The 17,335-nt window shown below is 37.6% G+C and overlaps 1 protein-coding gene across 1 annotated transcript; it reads left to right on the top strand.

Annotated features, from left to right (window-relative positions):
- Positions 1–2,949: 2,949 nt before the first annotated feature.
- Positions 2,950–5,822, top strand: linc.pou2af1 (lnc RNA pou2af1; the record flags this gene model as incomplete). Its single annotated transcript, XM_072691799.1, has 5 exons — positions 2,950–3,049; positions 3,211–3,302; positions 3,584–3,632; positions 4,256–4,482; positions 5,278–5,822. Coding segments are annotated over 5 exons (792 nt in total), but the record flags the coding sequence as incomplete, so codon positions are not given.
- Positions 5,823–17,335: the final 11,513 nt, after the last annotated feature.

Here is a 17,335-nt window from a genome sequence, read left to right as displayed (position 1 = left end):
GCATTGAACGCGCTAATTACGTTTGCCATTACTTTTTAATATGTTGAAGTAAGTCTCTGCAGAGGATCTGAAATTATCCAACATCCATAATTTAACCAGGGATGCCCAAATCTTTGCACAAGACTGAATTGTATACAAAATTACAAATCACACAAATATTTATTTTTCACATTTAAATAAAAGAATTAATGAAACTAGGAAAAATCTTAATGTGGTGCTGCTTTGTTTTATAAAAGTTGATTTCTATTTTCACGACCTACGACCTATTTTTGATCCTGTGCGACATATGAAGCATTTATTTATTAGTTAAATAATAGTAATAATAATAAATGATTAGTTAAATAATAATTTGTCATTATGATCTTTATTATTATGATCTATTTCTTTCTTACAGTGCAACATACAGCTAGTTGTAGGGCATTAAAGTAAATACTGCTCGTTTACTTCTCCATAGAGCAAAACAGGACGCACTAAAACAATTCCTGTCTCTTTTTTTTTTAACCAAAACTATTATCAGACTTATTATTTGTATGAATTTGTTGAAAAGGACGTAATTAGATTGTTAGTACTAGAACATACAAAAATACTCCTGGTCACCTGTGAGCCAGTCTGCAAAGAATAAGAACTTAAGCCTAAGAACTTAAGAAGCCTTTGAACAAAACCTCAGAAAATGATCACAGGTTATGTTCTAAATCTGAAATAAAGTTCAGTGTTAAACTGTGCTGGTGTTTAATGTGCTTGGTGCGTGGTTATCACACTGGACAGCGCATGGCACAATCACCTGGGAGCAGAGCTCGAGCTCCAAGTGCTCTCCTGGCAAAAATGGCTGCTACTATATGCCACGCCCACCATTCCTATATTTCAGAAAAAGTGATTAAAATAGGCCTCAGATCGTCATAAGTATGGATTTTTAAGACGGCTACCCACTGTAGAATGTATGTGTGATGTAAAAAGTGGTGACAAATGTCATTTGGTAGTCCCAGTTTAGTGTAAGGTGGAAACAGAGCTTCATAGGAAGACTCTAACCACCAATATCAAAAGGATGGTAAAATATTAAAATATATTTTTGTTTTTTGGTCAAAGTGTGAAATAGCATGATATTCTATTATAGGGAGTGTTGTTGTATGCATTCTAAATGCGAATTTCACTAAGATATAAGTATTTTAGCGAAGTCTTTGAATATTCAAATTGAAAGTATCGCGCAATCAAATCATTGTCAAATCATGGAGTTCTTGGGGATTTAAATAGTAGGGATGAGAGCAGAAAAACTCAAACTAATACTTCCCCAGCTATATTACTATATTATTGTATATGGTGAGAGTGTTTGGAGAGTTCTTTGTTGAGACTTTGGGATACTTTTGTGAATAATTCGTTCTTGCCCATATAACAGAGCCAAGAACAGGCGTTTGGGCTGCTTCCCTGAACTTCATCTTCTTCTTTACGCCAAAAATGTCTGGTAAGTACGTTTTCTTTTCCTTTTTCTCTTCATTTCGTATGACTTCTCCGTATCTTGAGGGAAACCTGAAAGACATGAAGAAAGAGATTAATTATAAACGGTGGCATTAAATGAGCAATTTCACAGTTCAAACACAAGGAAAACTGCAGTTTGGCTCTGACAGACGGGCAGATGTAGAAAGCAGGCGCTTGCTTTATGTTTTAAACCTCAAATGCAATATTCAAATCTCTGTGTTTGATTTTAACTAAGTTTTAAATGGTGTTTAGACTGTTATGGTGATGGCACATTGGCTGAGGGCAGCTCTTTGAAGAGGGACGTTTATTTTACACCGATTTATTCGTCTTTTATTTGTTCATTTTCGTGTGCAATTAGGATTACCGTGAAGGTTACAGTACTCAAATAAGAGGCTTGATTCAGTCGTTTTAGTTTTTTTTTTTTTTATATAGCTCAAGGGAATTTGATGAACACCAGCCAGCCTTTTGAGGATGTAGAATGAATCTGGCGTGGTCTGAATATTCCCAGCGTCAACATTTCCAGTCTAGATCATCTGAGGTCTCTGTGAATTCTATGAAAATTGACCAGATCTGTTCGGACTGTGACCCGAAACTATTACACGTCTTCCCAACCCAACTGCCTGCCTCTACGGGCTCAGCCATGGCGTGGCGTTGTTCTTACTGCAGCCATTTTCTCTTGAATTACTTTCATCGTGTGAAATTTTAGACACATTTTCAAGTATCAGGAAGACGCCCACTTAATTTTGACTCGGATGAATTTTGACCACGCAACCAATGAAAAAACATGGATCGACTTCTTTTTTAACACTGTTCCCATAGCTCTAACCCTTTACAAAAAAAAAAAACCCCAAACAAAAAAAAAAAAACACCCAAAACATCTGGGCTGCTTTTACGCTTTCCAACGTCAATACGATTTCCCTCCAAAAAAAAAAAAAAAAAACGTAAAAAAAAAACAATCCGTAAAGAACTTTCTCTTCAAATTTAGCTTTTAAAACCCGTTTCATTCAAGGTTTAATCTCCAAAAGTGGGGGTTTGTCAGTCGATCAAGGGGCTCATTTATAACCGTACATAAGTTTTATACTCTACAGCAGACAGACGAATGAATCAGCAGAGCTTCAGTTTTCAGTTTTCAGTTGCATTTACTTTCATGTCTCGCATTCACCGCGTTAATAAGAGTGTGTTATTCTACTTACTCGTGATATTTGAAAAGATTCACACGCGGTTTTCCATTTCTCCTGCTCTCCGTATCGCTGCTTTCCCCTCTTATTTCCTGGGTGGCTGCAGCGCTTTCGCTAAACCTACAGATCGGTGCGCAATCCAGTCCTTAAGCCTATCGCCTATATTTTTTAGATTGGCTATATATTTTTCTATTTCTTCCCTAGTAAACTAAGTTCTTATAAAATAGTGTTTGCTCCGGCGGCTCTTTGTGGGCTTGGGGAAGGAGTCTCCATTGTCCATTGTAATGCGAAAGTAACTCGTTCACTGCCGGCTCAGCTCAGCAGGAGACTTTCTCAGGGAGCTGCTGTTTCTAAAGAGCTGAAAAAAGCTAAGCTGTGGGCTGATTCTCTTTGTTTTGATGGTGGGTTTCACAGTATTCTGTTTTCTTATGTCTCTGCTTACATATATATATATATATATAAAGAGAGAGATAGAGAGAGAAATAGAAAGAGGGAGAGAGTACACAAATGCACATTGATATTTATATATATATATAATTATATCATTCTGTGCCCTGTTCAGACAAACCTAAAGTGTACCAGGGGGTGCGGGTGAAGACCACTGTCAAGGAGCTGCTTCAGAAGCGCAGAGCACTACAGGCTGCAGAATCGAGGGTAAGTAGTGTGTTTAGGAGAATACGGCAGTGTATTACATCCTTCACTTCTTATGCATATAATGTATAACATGACCTAGTACTAGCTGCAGACAGTTCTGCTCTTGTCCCACTGAGTGAGAACTTCACCATCATTTTTTGTAATTTATTCACATTAGCATTTATATTATTTATATTTTATTAACATACAGGTTGACAAGTTAAAGAGGCTAACTGTAAGCCCTTCTCTCTCTCTCTCTCTCTCTTCACTTGCCCCGCCCTCCATGAATACTCTCGGTCAAGAAATCACAAGCTGTGCCCTCTCCCGATTCCTGTCTCGCAACGCTGCCTGGTAGGTGTCTCACACCATTCCCACATCCCCACACAGCCTGATTAGCGTGTGAAGCTCAGTTGCTTGTACCCATGCATACAAGTCCTTACATCTGAAAGTATTCGAAACACACCCTTTACCTTTCACTTTACACGGTTCTAATGCGTTGCGCGTGAACAAGTCAATGTGCAACTGTGCAGATGCAACCTGGTATATTCACGTGCAACAGACTAGCACATCGAATCAAGTTTTTTTCATTTTAATGCATTTTCTATTCTATTAATATGCAGCCTTATCCTACATCAGCATACTGCCCTATCCTCCTGCCCTTCATCAGCATACTGTCGATCAAAAACTCTTAGGAGCAGATCTGATCACAAATCTTAAAAAGCAAAATCTGCACACTTACACCAGCTCCATCATGAAATCAGTTTCATCGATCAGCACGCAACACCTCTGGACCCCCAAAAAGGAACTAAAAACATACTATACAAGGTTCCCTACATTCTGAATGGGCTCCTTTTTATAAACATCTATTCAAATGTGATTTAGCTGTTGGCTGTCGCTGCAGTGACATCATCTCATGTCTTTCCAATAATTTAAACGCCCTCCAGTGCTAAGCTATGCTCTCTTCAACTTTCCAGCAGCCCATGGAGATGCTTTTCCTGCCAGCTCGGCGCCAGACACCTACTTCCAGCCTCGGCAGTTTGTTGACAATGGGCACATCTCGATGGAGGACGCGTTTGATCACCAGTTCTTGATGAACGTGATGCCTTCCGAGGGTTTGAACGCCAGCAGCACGGTGTGCAGCCCTGCTGCATGGATGGATGGATACATCCCTGCATGCACGGAGTACTACAACAACACCTTAGTGCGTATGAGTTCTTCAACTATACAGCAAAAATCGATCTGTTGTTTCAGCTTTAGAAACAGTAGAGCAGATACAGGTGTTATCAAGACTTACAGCTTTGAATTAACTCCAGCAGAACTAACTAAAGCTCAGCTGAATGGAAATGCCACACTGGGGATCTTCAGCTGCGACATATCCTATGGGACACACCATATAATGCTGACTCACTAAGGGCTTGAAATAATAAATCTTTTTGTCTAAATAAAATGAGAACTTTATGATTTATATTGGTCCATAATATCTAAATCTATTTTTAAGTCAGATGGTGCATTCAGATTCCATTTAACCTCAAGCAGGACAACGAACAACACTTGATTACAATTTTGTTGGATTTTTAAGTTGTTGATTTATGGCCATGGACATTTTGCTCCTCAAGTTCTTCTACATATTTCTAAAACTAACTTTTTATACATCTGGCACTTATTTCTAAGACGTCAAGGTTATGATGAGCTTGTTCCCTGAGGAACTCTCTTTAGATGACGCCTCAGCCAAATTACTACGAATTTACTGGATTTTAATTTTTTATTATTTTTTTATTTATGGTCTGACCCTTTTCACACACTCATAAAACACACTATTTCTACAAAGGCTTTGCTCCACTGTTAACACCTTTTTGATTCCTTTGGCGCATTTATTTCATTTATTTATTTGTATTTAAGACTTTGAGCTTGAGCTTGTTTCTTATTGAACTTTTTTTTAGATGTTGCCTCCACCGAATCTCTTTTGTAACTTAACCTTCATCTCTTTTCTTTCCAGGCCCCTAGCTCGCCAACACACTCCTTCAACCTGTCCAGTTCAGTAGATTACTGCAGCTACTCCCCCCCTGAGTCTCACTCCTCATCTTCCTCGTGCTACAGCTCTCCATCGCGTCTGGATCTGAGGTCCAGTTTTGCTCCAGAGAGTTGCCACTACCAGCAGCACTGTGACCTGCAGCACTACTACAGCCACTGGCCCGCCTTGCACGATGCTGGAACAGCCTCAGAATACACAGCTTACAGCTCCTCAGACTGTTTTTACCCAAGCTTTGGTGAAGACCTCTACTGCAGGAGGGAATCCAGCGCTGAGCTGTGTTACCTATAAGAGCACTTTTCAAGTCCAATTGACTGTTTGTACAGTGTCATGAAACAATCTCCAGGTTTTACTTTTAGGTATTTTAAAGCAAAACACACAACTCATCATTTTAGACACGTGCCATAAATAAGATTACGCCATCGGGTTTAGAGAAATGTAAGCCTTTTTTAATATCAGTGACGAACAAAATTGTTGTTTTTTCATCACAATAAAATTAATATTTTTTCGTATTGCGGTGATGTGATTATCCTTTAATCGACTTTAACCTACCAGATGACAGGGTGTTAATGACTGTCCTATTTTCTTAGAGCTTAATGACTCGCCTTTTTTTCATTGAAAATCACTTATTTACATGCAAATTCGCAGATCTGCCATCCCTGACTGCAGACTGCCGACATTCCAAATACACTCCTAAAAATAAAGGTGATACCCAAGGTTCTTTGGGCGATGTCACTAAAGAGCCACCATGCTTATAATAGAGAGCTGAGATTAAAGAACCTGTGGAAGTCTAAAAGAACCGTCTCTAGATATGAAAGGCTCTTTACCAAATTAGCTCTTTATAGCCATATTTAATACATATTTGAGTTGCTGAGATTTCTGCAATATCGGTGTGATAATAAAGAAAGAATTAAAATAATTATTAAATAAAGTTCTTTTTTTAACCGATGCTATATATAAATTAAATACGCTGAAATCATTCTAAAAAAATGAAAAAGAATCAGACTCATGTTTCTGCTCCCTGGTGGATTAACCGTGAACTGCATGCACCAGGATTTCATATTTCTAAATGTGAAATAACACGAATAAAATCTTAAAGGCAACTCTATATAAAGAGTCTATATAACGAATTAAACAATTCTGCGTGCTATATATTTTAGTTGTTAAGAATGGCTAAGTTATACATTTCTGATGTATCAAATAGGTGTTAAGGCTTTATTGGTTAAGGCTTTAAAGGGTTAAAAATGTAGGTGACGGTTTGACACGAAGTAAAATCCCTAGTGTTGAACGAAAACGCTGTTTGTTTTAGCGCAGCTGGCCACGAATGAACACTGTAAGACGTCAATCGTCACTTGGGATTTTTGCTGTACAGTGCAAACATCTTGCATGGAAAACAAGTCTAGCATCTGTCCAGTCCTAGTGTCTTCTGAAGGCTCAGAAGATCTGCCATCCTGGATGAGGGCAGTGAGCTAGTGTTGAATTTAGCCCGGCGATGAACAAACGCAACCTGCACCTGCACATACTTTGAGCTGTATGAGTATTTTGGCAGAATAGGTAGAGTTGTGGGGCTCAGTGTAATATGTTTGCATGGGGTCTAAAATCCCTGGCAGCGCCCCTGCCTGCGGGCTTTACCTTAACACCAGGGATTTTCCCATTGACTCTGCTTCTGAACATATATCGCCAAATCCATGTAGAGGCACTGTTATTTAAACACACCCACAAGGAAACACTTTCCCCCACTTTGATACTGAAGGCGGGACGTCAGGCTTTAGCACAGACATTAAATGGGTCATTGAACGGTGTACATATTAACCAAAGTGGAAGACAATGTTTTACTATAAAACAAAGGGGTGTGTCCCGTGTCCTAGACCTGAGGAGGGACATGTACCTTAAGGCTGCTGTAGAACGCATTGGAAATTCCCCTGTGCTCCGCTTGTCTGCTTGATCTGTCTTGATCACCTTCTCTCAAAATTGGCTCTCTGTAGTTATAGGTAATATATATATATATATATATATATATATATATATATATATATATATATATATATATATATATGCAGATATGCAAGCAGAATACCACAAGACCAATATGATCCAAAGAAAGAAAAGAAGGCATGTAATATGCTGCTCAAGTTCATGGGACATGCATTAGCATCAATATTCAATGCATTAAACTAGTAACAAATACTAATAAAGAACAATCTCAATAATACTGTTAATGCTGTTAACATACATTGACATTCAACATTATTATAATTTGAGGGCAGTCAGGTCAACATGAGGAGCACTGCCAGGGATTTTGGGGCGCTATGAAAATATATTACACTGGGCCCCACCACCCCACTGCCCCAACCCTGAAAATGTAGCATAGAACTCTACCAATTCTGTCAAAATACTCAAACAAATAGAGACAAACAAACAAGACAAATACATAACTGTTGTAAATTATTACACATTACACCTTCACTGATAATGTTTGACAACAGAAGTGTAAAAAACAGTTAGCATGTTAGTCTCCTGGTGTAAAGACACAGGTTTGTGGAATATTTGGAAAATAAATTTCTCTGCTGGAACAAATAGCATATACCAGCATGGCTGCTCACCAGCAAAACCAGCATCATTTATGTTTTGGATGCTGTTATGCTGGACATTCTGGCATCCTGGGGTGACCAGCTAAACCAGCACCAGACCAAAAGAAGTAAGGCAGGAGTCAAATCAGGCCATGCAGATGGCTCTGGATGTTTACATACAAACCAGAACAATAAAGAAAACATTTTAAATGAAATATTCTGTGAATGATGAACTTAATAATTTAATACTGAAACTAAAAAAGCGAATGTATTTTAGGGCCTCTGTCTGTCACAGACAGATTATTATTTTTACTCTAATTGCACCATTTGTTACATAAACTCTGAAAACTTCAATGTCCCTTTTAATGCTATAATTGTTCCCACAATGAAAAATAACAACTGTATGTTATTTTGCTGTAATATATGTAATTACCGTACCAAGTCAGTAATTTGTGTAATTTTCTTCTTTCTATTTGGCTATAGCTCATGTGATATACAACCATAATTTGTGATTATGTGGCATTTCATAGATAGAATAATTCAATTATCTATAAAAAAATAAAAGTAGTAAAGTAGTGAATTATTTTAATTATAATTTGATTTATTAAAATGGTATTAAAAGTATCCTCACTTGCTTAAATATAGCAGTTTTCTCTGAACAGTTATACAGAAAATAAAAGCAACTGCAAATACTTTTTCACACTCGCATACCAAGTTACTAACTAATTAAAACCAAGAGTTTTCCTTTCCTTTTTGATTTTTTAGTAAAATATCATCTCATTAAGGCATCTAAGAGAAGACCCCAGATGGCAAATCCCAGTTTTCTTTAACTCTGTGTTAAATTAACGTCTACAAGTTAAATTTTATTTAGTTGAACTTTGTCTGGGTTTGTTGAATGAGTTAATTTTTACACTGATTTTACTTTGTACTCTTTAACCACATAAGGTATAAGGACAGTGATGCCTGTTCATAATCCTCAGTTCAATGAACATGCTTCTCTCTGGTGCTCCTGAACATTATTGCATTTTGTTGAAACATGCATTTAACTTTCCCTGCATTACTGCCCCCTTTAGTTTCACCCTGTTTGGCTTTCCCCTTGACTTGCGCAGCTAACAGCTAGCATAATATAAACCCAGTTTAATAATCTGGAGCTTTATAAAGGTTTCATATAATTCCCATGTACCAAAGGCTGACAATTGAGCTTATTATGAAGTGAGTAAAGGCCATTAGTTTGTTTTCCCAAAACATGTGACAAGAATCTAAAATGGCGTGAGTACAGTTGAAGTAAGTGCAGGTGAAGTCACCGATGAAAGAGATAGATAATATCTGCTACGTCTGACAGATTGGGGGACTGGTGACTTGTCACCTGAAGTACTCGTTTCTGCAGATAACAGGGCTTTAAAGAAGATGTTTGTCTCGTCAAGTGACCAAAAAAAGATGATTTCTCTGATTCTTTCAAGAAGAAAACAGCAGGTTTACGGGTTGGCCTGTGCTGCAACCCTGTAGAAACTTGTTCTTTTTCATACTTAGATTAGACATTTTACACTTATCATCATTTGCAATTCTTAAAAAGAGGCACGTTTAACAGAAGGTTACTTTCTCAAGGTATTAACAACTTTAAAATGTGACAATTGTAGCTTGTTGTGAGTTTCCTGCAATTTAACTAATTAAGGTCAGATTTTTTTTAACTGCTTAGTCCGCCAGGGGAACTTCCAAACACCATGTCTGCTGTTATGGGTATTATGAATAGGAGGTATTTAGGATGTGTGACACTGCCATAAATTAGTTCCTCATTCTGGAGAGAATGTGCCAAGATCGAAGAGATATGCAGTGGTGACACTAGTGAAAACAGAGGTAGGTTCAGCTGCACATGAAGTCAGTGGGGAGTACTGGTCTGGGACACAGTGGTGTACAATTAGCCACCCTATAGACAACCATACACAGAAATAACCATGTAACCACAATAGTTTGTTTCATATCTCTTCATAACTCTGATTCTAGAGAGCTAGCCAGGGTGTGACTGTTTTTCTCATACCAATTGAAATTATAATGGTACAGATGTTATCAGTCTTGCATGTTGAAAGAAAGAGACTGTTAGAAAGGGATACTTATCCATATTAGTTTACAAGAGGATAAGCTTCAACACGAAGTCATAAACTTAGAGTAACGGTTAGGTGTGGGGCAGTTCAGGTATTTAGGTGTGGAGCAGTTTTCCCAAAATGAGGGGTCAATTGTGTCACTAGCCTTGGGGCAAGCTGAGCCAATGACTCAAGGTAAGACAACCTACCCCAGTTAAATTCAAATTTACATTACAATACTTAGAATCAGGAATTATGAAAGGTTGCTCATTATATCCTGATCTCCTCAATGAATTGCTATCACAAAGCTGACCAGTTCTATATGTATTAAACGGATCTAAAGGTGTTGTAGTACACTACTGGTAACCATTAAGCCAATTTTTAAGCCAAGTTTTAAACCCTAATGATTTTAGTTGTTTTAAAAGGGTCAACAAAATGCAATGAAACTAAATTTTAATATGTCTAACCATAAGGCTAATAACTCATTGCATATTATTAAGTGTAGTATTTCACTGGCCAGTTTATAGAACATTTACACACAATTAGGCAAAGCTAATACTGCATGAACCCTATTTAATGTTTTGTTAATTACAGTTTAATCCTTTGTTATTTGTTCATTGTTTGTTTCTACAGCCTGTCAAAAAAGTATTTGTGGGACATGTCAACCAATCTCTTGGCAAAGAGAAAGAGAGAGAGAGAGGGCAAGCCACAGCATGTGTTTTCTTTGCTTGCAGCTATTGCATTTCTTATCCAATGTTACATTTTTCTCACAGCCTTTTGCCAGAATGGATTGACCTGCCTGAATCTGTTGGGTGTGCACTGGGAAGAGTAAACTTTTTTTACTTTTTTTTTTTTTTTTTTTTTTTTTTTTAGTCCTGACATACGACCTACATTCATTACTCTTCCCTTTAAACCTGTGTTCATTTTTATTGGCCATAAGACAAAATTGTTTTGGATTCAATGGAAATGTTTGATAACGAAGAGACTAATGGGATAGTCAACGTGGGAGTCAACTAGTCAACTCCTCCGAAAGCCAAAAAAGCTTTAATCCAATCTCAACAATACCTTTGAACAAGAGAGAGGGTTGCCGAACCTCAGGTCTGGTCAACACATCAGAAACGACTGGCTTTGTTTACCAGAATGTAGCAGGTTTCTCAGATCAGACAAATATTCTTTATTTTTCACCCATACAAATTAAAAGCAAAGTAAATAATGTCTATGTGCTGGGAATGTGCCCCTATACAACTCATTATGTTGGTCAAACATGTACAGTCATAAGGGAAAAAAACAAAGTACACCCTCTTTGAATTCTATGGTTTCACACATCAGGATATAATAAAGACATCTGTTCCTTAGGTTAGGTAAGTTAGGCCCTTGGATTAGGTAAATACAACCTCAGATGAACAACACACAACAGATTCTACAGAGTCATTATTTATTTAACAAAAATGAAGCCAAAATGAAAAAGCCATGTGTGAAAAATGAAGTCCACCTCCTGAATCAATAGCTTGTATAACCACCTTTGGCGGCAATGATTTGAAGTCATCGTTTTCTTACTTTATCAGTCAGCATTATGGTTCTGGAGGAATTTTGCCCCACTCTTCTTTACAAAGTTGCTTCAGTTCATTGAAGTTTGTGGTCATTTGTTTTCTTGTGGGCTGTTCATATGCAACTCATATGCTGGGGTTAAAACCAGCCTACAACGACTTAATGTGATGACAGTACAGTTGTACTTACATATATATGATTATACTAAATTATAAAATGTTAATTAAAATACAGGAACATACACTATACTAAAAACTTTGCTCTCAAAACACCACCATTCTTTATAGAATGGACTCCACAAGATGTTTTTCTACCACATCCTAAAGGTCTTCTATTGGATTCAGATCCCGTAACTGGAAATGGCCCTGAAGAACACTTAACGCATTGCCATGTTCATGAGTTCATGTTCAACCAGTTCGAGACAATCTTTACTTTCTGACACGGTACATTCTCATGCTAGAGGAAGCCATTAGAAGATGGGAAATTTGTGGCAATGAAGGGATGCACATGGTCAGCAACAAACCGTTAAATAGGCTGAGGCATTCAAGCAATGATTGATTTCTCACACTATAACACCACCTCCTCCAGCTTGGACCGTTGACACGCTGCAGCTTGGATCCATGGAATCATGCTGTTGGTGCCAAAACAGCCTATAGAACAACCTCTACTCAATAAATCTGAGGCAACAATTTGCAATCAGTTTGTTTGGGTAGAGTTTGGCCCATATTTTGAGTAAATATAACCTAGGTTGAACAGCTATGATGCACTAAAGAAATGTGAAAAGGTACAATTATTTTTAAATACATTACACACACATTTGCTTAAAAAGGTGAGCGTCATTAACGTGATTGTCAGTAGGCAATTAAATTTACTTAATATTTATTATTAATCAACCAATAACTAAAAAAAAAGAATAACTAACCGGAACTTATTCGGAAAAGGAAAGCTTTACTTAAAAATGTTGTCTTAAAAATGTATTATTAATAACTTCAGCAAAGCTCCAGCAAATAAAAACACATCTAGAAAAAATTTCACCTGGACAGCAGTATATTTTGCCCTTATTACAGAACATAATAGTCCTTCTACTAGCTGTAATTACATTACATGGCCAGACTATTTTAGATTGAATTATTTTGAATTATATTATATTATAATGTATTGTAGTACTAAACCAACATAGAGTCATACTTAGCAGCAAAGGAAACAGCAACTTGCTTTTATGGCCTACAACACAAAGGCCAAACAGTCAACCACTACATAAAATACAACTGAATACCTGAGAGAAAGTGGTCTTGGTGAAACAATTACACACTGAGGGAGCACATACCCAATATGCAAATAAATTATGTCAGGAGCCAGTAGGAAAAATGTGAGAGTTGAGAAAGATATTGTTGAGAAATGTCAAAATGAGAGAAATTAGTAAAACTAATGTCAGTGTGCTTTGTTAAGCCTCCATTCACCAATTTATTACTGCTGATTCAACTCACACATACACAGTATTTAGCTTTTGCATGTTTTATATAATGTGCATAAAGATATAGTAATATTTGTATGTCTTTATACTGCTGTAAATTAGGTTGCAGTGTGGATTCTACCCAAAACTATCCAGTGCAGCTGATTGCTAAATAATTTAATGTAAATGTTAAACAAATAACTATTTTTATTATATTTACTGACCCCATAAAACATTTTTTTACAGGGTGCCATCTGTATGCAGAAATCGAGATTCATTAGTCCAGGCTATGCTTTTCCAATATTCAGCTACCCAGTTCTGGTGTGCCTGTGATCACTGCAGCCTCAGCTTTCTGTTCTTGGCTGACAGAAGTGGAACTCTTCTGCTGCTGTAGCCCATCTGCCCAAATGCAGCAATGTAAACATTCAAGTAACAAAACAGATCAGCTTGCATTTTCCAGTGTGTAAATACCCTTATTTATTTCATCCGGTTGCAATCACAATCCTGAAATCTGGAGATGCTGCAACTCCCTCAGCACCCACACATCCCACCTTACCTGTCCTCATGTAAGGTCAGCAGCTGGGTTTTCCCCTCTGTCTCTTTAAACCAGACAGTCTGGTTTATTTTCTCTTGGAAAAGAGAGAAGCCTTGCTTGATTTTAATAAGACTTAAGTGCACCAATTCAGCTGCACATGCACTGTTGCTGCATGTCTTTTAATTGTACGTTTTGATGTCATTTGCACGTCTCGATTGGCACTGTTTCTCTGATTGTCAAGCTTCTTTCTGGAATTTAGCTTTTGAGTTTCAGGCATGTACAAACATATTGGCATCCCTGCACTTCGTTCAGAAAATGCACTACTTCTTCCAGACAGTTGTTGCCATTGCAATTACAAACACACAACTAGACAAAATTATAGGCAGCTCAACATGTTGTTGTACACCCTTTGGGAACCATAACTGAAATAAAGCTCTTTCTTTAACCATGAATGAGTTTCTTTCGCATTCCTACTGGAGTTTAGGGCCACTCTTAACTCTCAGGTTTTGAGCTCTCAGGTTTTGAGCTCTCCAGAGCTGTTCTACAGGATTTGAGATTAGGACTCATTGCTGGCCACTTTAGAACTCTTTTGTACTTTTTTACTTAAACCATTTCTGGGTGCTTTTTGAAGTGTGCATTGGTTCCTGCTGTAAGACAGACCATTACCTCTGACAGATACCCATCTTTCTGGCACTGGGACCTACATTTCTTTTCTTTGCATGCTCCAGAATTCTGTTATAGTCTTCATAACGCCATGCACACAGTCAAAGCATCCAGTGCCAGGAGCAGCAGAACAACCTCAACACCTATTTAAAACTCCACTGTGTTTGACTGTAGGGACATATATATATACTGGCTCTGCGGGTATTTATAGATCTGAAGGAATGGTATGGAGCTGAGAGACAATATGGTGAGGCCCATGGGTTAGACTTGAAAAGGAGAACATCTTAATTTGGCCTAATTTGGTGAAGCCATACATGAACTGAACAAATATAGTATGTGACGGTTGATTTACACCCCTCGTGGAGTTAGACAGTGACATCCTATATATGGAAATAGTGCAACAACGCATGACCTGTAGAAGGGTATAAAATGTGAGGTTTTCCTCTGTCTGGAGAGAAAGCAGAGGGGCACCGGGAATTGGCAGGCTCTCTCCACACTGTACTTTTGATTAAAATGTTTCAACATTGCAACTGAAAGACGGTGGTCACGAGTCTCCTTTCAAGAAGGAAAGGACAAAGCAAACTAAAGAGAAATAAATGTGTAAGAAGTGGTGCATTTTCTGAAAGAAGTGCCAACATTTTTGCCATAACTGTACATGTTCTGGACAAAGACATTTAATAATAATAGGGTTGCCTGGACTGAAGCACTTTTGCTAAAATTGCCATGCTTTAAAGTGATAAGAAGAATGAAACCATATCAACTTAACCATCCTGCACCTGTGTTACACTTTATCTTCAAACGGCTGGGAGAGGTTTCACTGTTTAGTTGAAGGGATTTTTACACGACGGACGTGGAGTTTCACAATACTCTTATCAGATGAATATTCAGTCAAATGTGAAAAACATCTTTGGATGCATTTAACTTTAATGTAGACTTTAAGCCCACTTTCTCCCTGACAGAGCTAATCCCAAAGATCATTTTACACTAAAACATGTGACAAAAGTTTGACTTTAGCTGACATGTTTGCCTAAAGCAACCCATATTTAACTACTGTAAGGTCTAAGCACCTTTCTTGATGACAGAACGGATCACAAACAAGATCTCTTAAATCATCACCATATTCTAAAATCACTTGTATCGCATCTCACTGGAAACCATAAAGGCACTTATGAGATCATTAGATCACCTCAATATGAATGAAATTACTCTATAATTTAGGGTATTCTGCTGGCAGACTTCTGGGTCATGAACTTCCCATAACTCCAACATAATCCAACATAATCCTATGCCTTTGCACGAGATCTTTTCAGGTGTGAGGCATCAATGTGGTTGATGTGTCATACATCTTTTAATATCTCTCAAACACACTGCCAGTTCATCCCGTTGGAGTGAATGTGGTTTTATATAGACACCCCAGGTCTTAGGACCACTTGCGTGTTACAGGTAGTTTTCAACAGGGTTCGCTGATTAAGCTTGTTCTTTGAAACCCCTTAAACAGAGCTTATATTCTAAGAGATTTTACACAATGCTTTAAATCCTTAGCTCTTTGATGCCCTTATCCCATGAGTGAGTGTTCCAGATCCCGGACCTCTCAGGCATTGCCTTTCACTCTCAGTATTTGGCAGGCACATTGGGTTCCTCCCTTTTAGACTATGCATTTGTGCAGACTTGCCTGGATCATGTTGGGCATGCACTTTGGGGAACCTGGAGCTCTGAAGACACAACTTGGCAGTGCCTGTGATTACAGGGAGAAATTTTGGCAATGCCACATACACATGTAGGAAGGATCTTTTCTCCTCCAAATAATGATCATCTGAAAACTGGAGTGTTATTATCTATCACAATCTAAATGAACTCATTTAGAAGACACCTGAGGTCACGTTCTACTTCCAAAGTCATCCAGTCATCTTCTACACTCTACATTTTTTAGAAAGATCCTAAATAAGCACCATTTCTGTCTCCCTAAAGAAACATTTAGCAGGCCAAACGTGTTATTACAAACCTCTATTACTAAAGAATAGCCCCACCAGTTTGTACTGAAGTCCCTGTAGTTACTGAATAATAGTGTAATAAGCCTTGCTGTGTTAAGGGGTTAATAGATGATTCTTTAAAGAACTATTTTTGTAAATGAAATGTAAAAAAATAATGTACATAATGTATACCAGTTACAGATTGGGAATTTTACTTTGAAGAGTGTATGTAACAGTTTGAGTGAAGCAGGTCATGTTGGTAAAGCCCAGATTCTACGGTTTAGGATAACATATAAAGGATAAAATGTAAGCAAGATTTCAGTAACCCAGTGTGATCTGACAAACAGTATATGATTAAACAGTTCCCTGAATTTGCACAATCATGAATGTATCTTTTATAAAGTTAACTTGTGGGTGTTGAATCAAGATAGGTACAGATTAACAAGGTACAGCTTCCAATAAAGTGCTTAAGAATAAATTCCTCATTCTGTGGGATGGCATGGACTTTGAACCTGTGGTTGGTCTACTGCAGTTAAAAATTGATTGTATTTCTCAGCTGTTAGGAAACAAAACTGGCCACTGCTTTAGCTGAAAGCATTGGCTCAACTGTCAGGCAAAAGAGTAGAGAGTAGAGCATTTCTTCTATAGAAGCAAAAATGTAAGAATGTTTGGTAACACCTGGAAATATGTTTTTATATTCAACGCTACATTTAACACATTCCTAAGTCCTTCATCTCAACAGTATAGGCATATGAATATAAATATAGCTCTATGTGTCTTGAACAATGACCTTTACAAGAGAAAGTTTATTGGGTCTTTTAAAGGTTCTTCACACTCACACATCTCTTTGATAAACTTGGTTCTTTACGGAATCAAAATTGGTTCTTCTATGGAATCACCCAAAGAGGCATTTGTAGCACCTTTATTTTCAGGAGTGTATTGTTCATCAGACATATCCTCTTCATTTTAAGAAAGAAGACAAGTTTGTTGAGGTTTTGCTGATTTTGCTGAACATTTCACTCTGAAATATTTGTTCTGACATTTTAATCATTTTGTTTGCTTTGCTTGATCGACTTGATAAAATAGTCATTCAAACTTTAGATAATTACAACATAACCAGATGCAATCACTCAAGTTAGCCAACCGCAACACTTTTGACAGGATTATGAGTTGAATTGTCCTCAGAGAACAGGCTTTGATTGTGTGTT

Source organism: Salminus brasiliensis, chromosome 11 (genome assembly GCF_030463535.1).
Source record: "Salminus brasiliensis chromosome 11, fSalBra1.hap2, whole genome shotgun sequence".
NCBI classification, from domain to species: Eukaryota; Metazoa; Chordata; class Actinopteri; order Characiformes; family Bryconidae; genus Salminus; species Salminus brasiliensis.
Note: the sequence above shows the minus strand (reverse complement) of the source record. Positions and strands in the feature narration are given on the sequence as shown.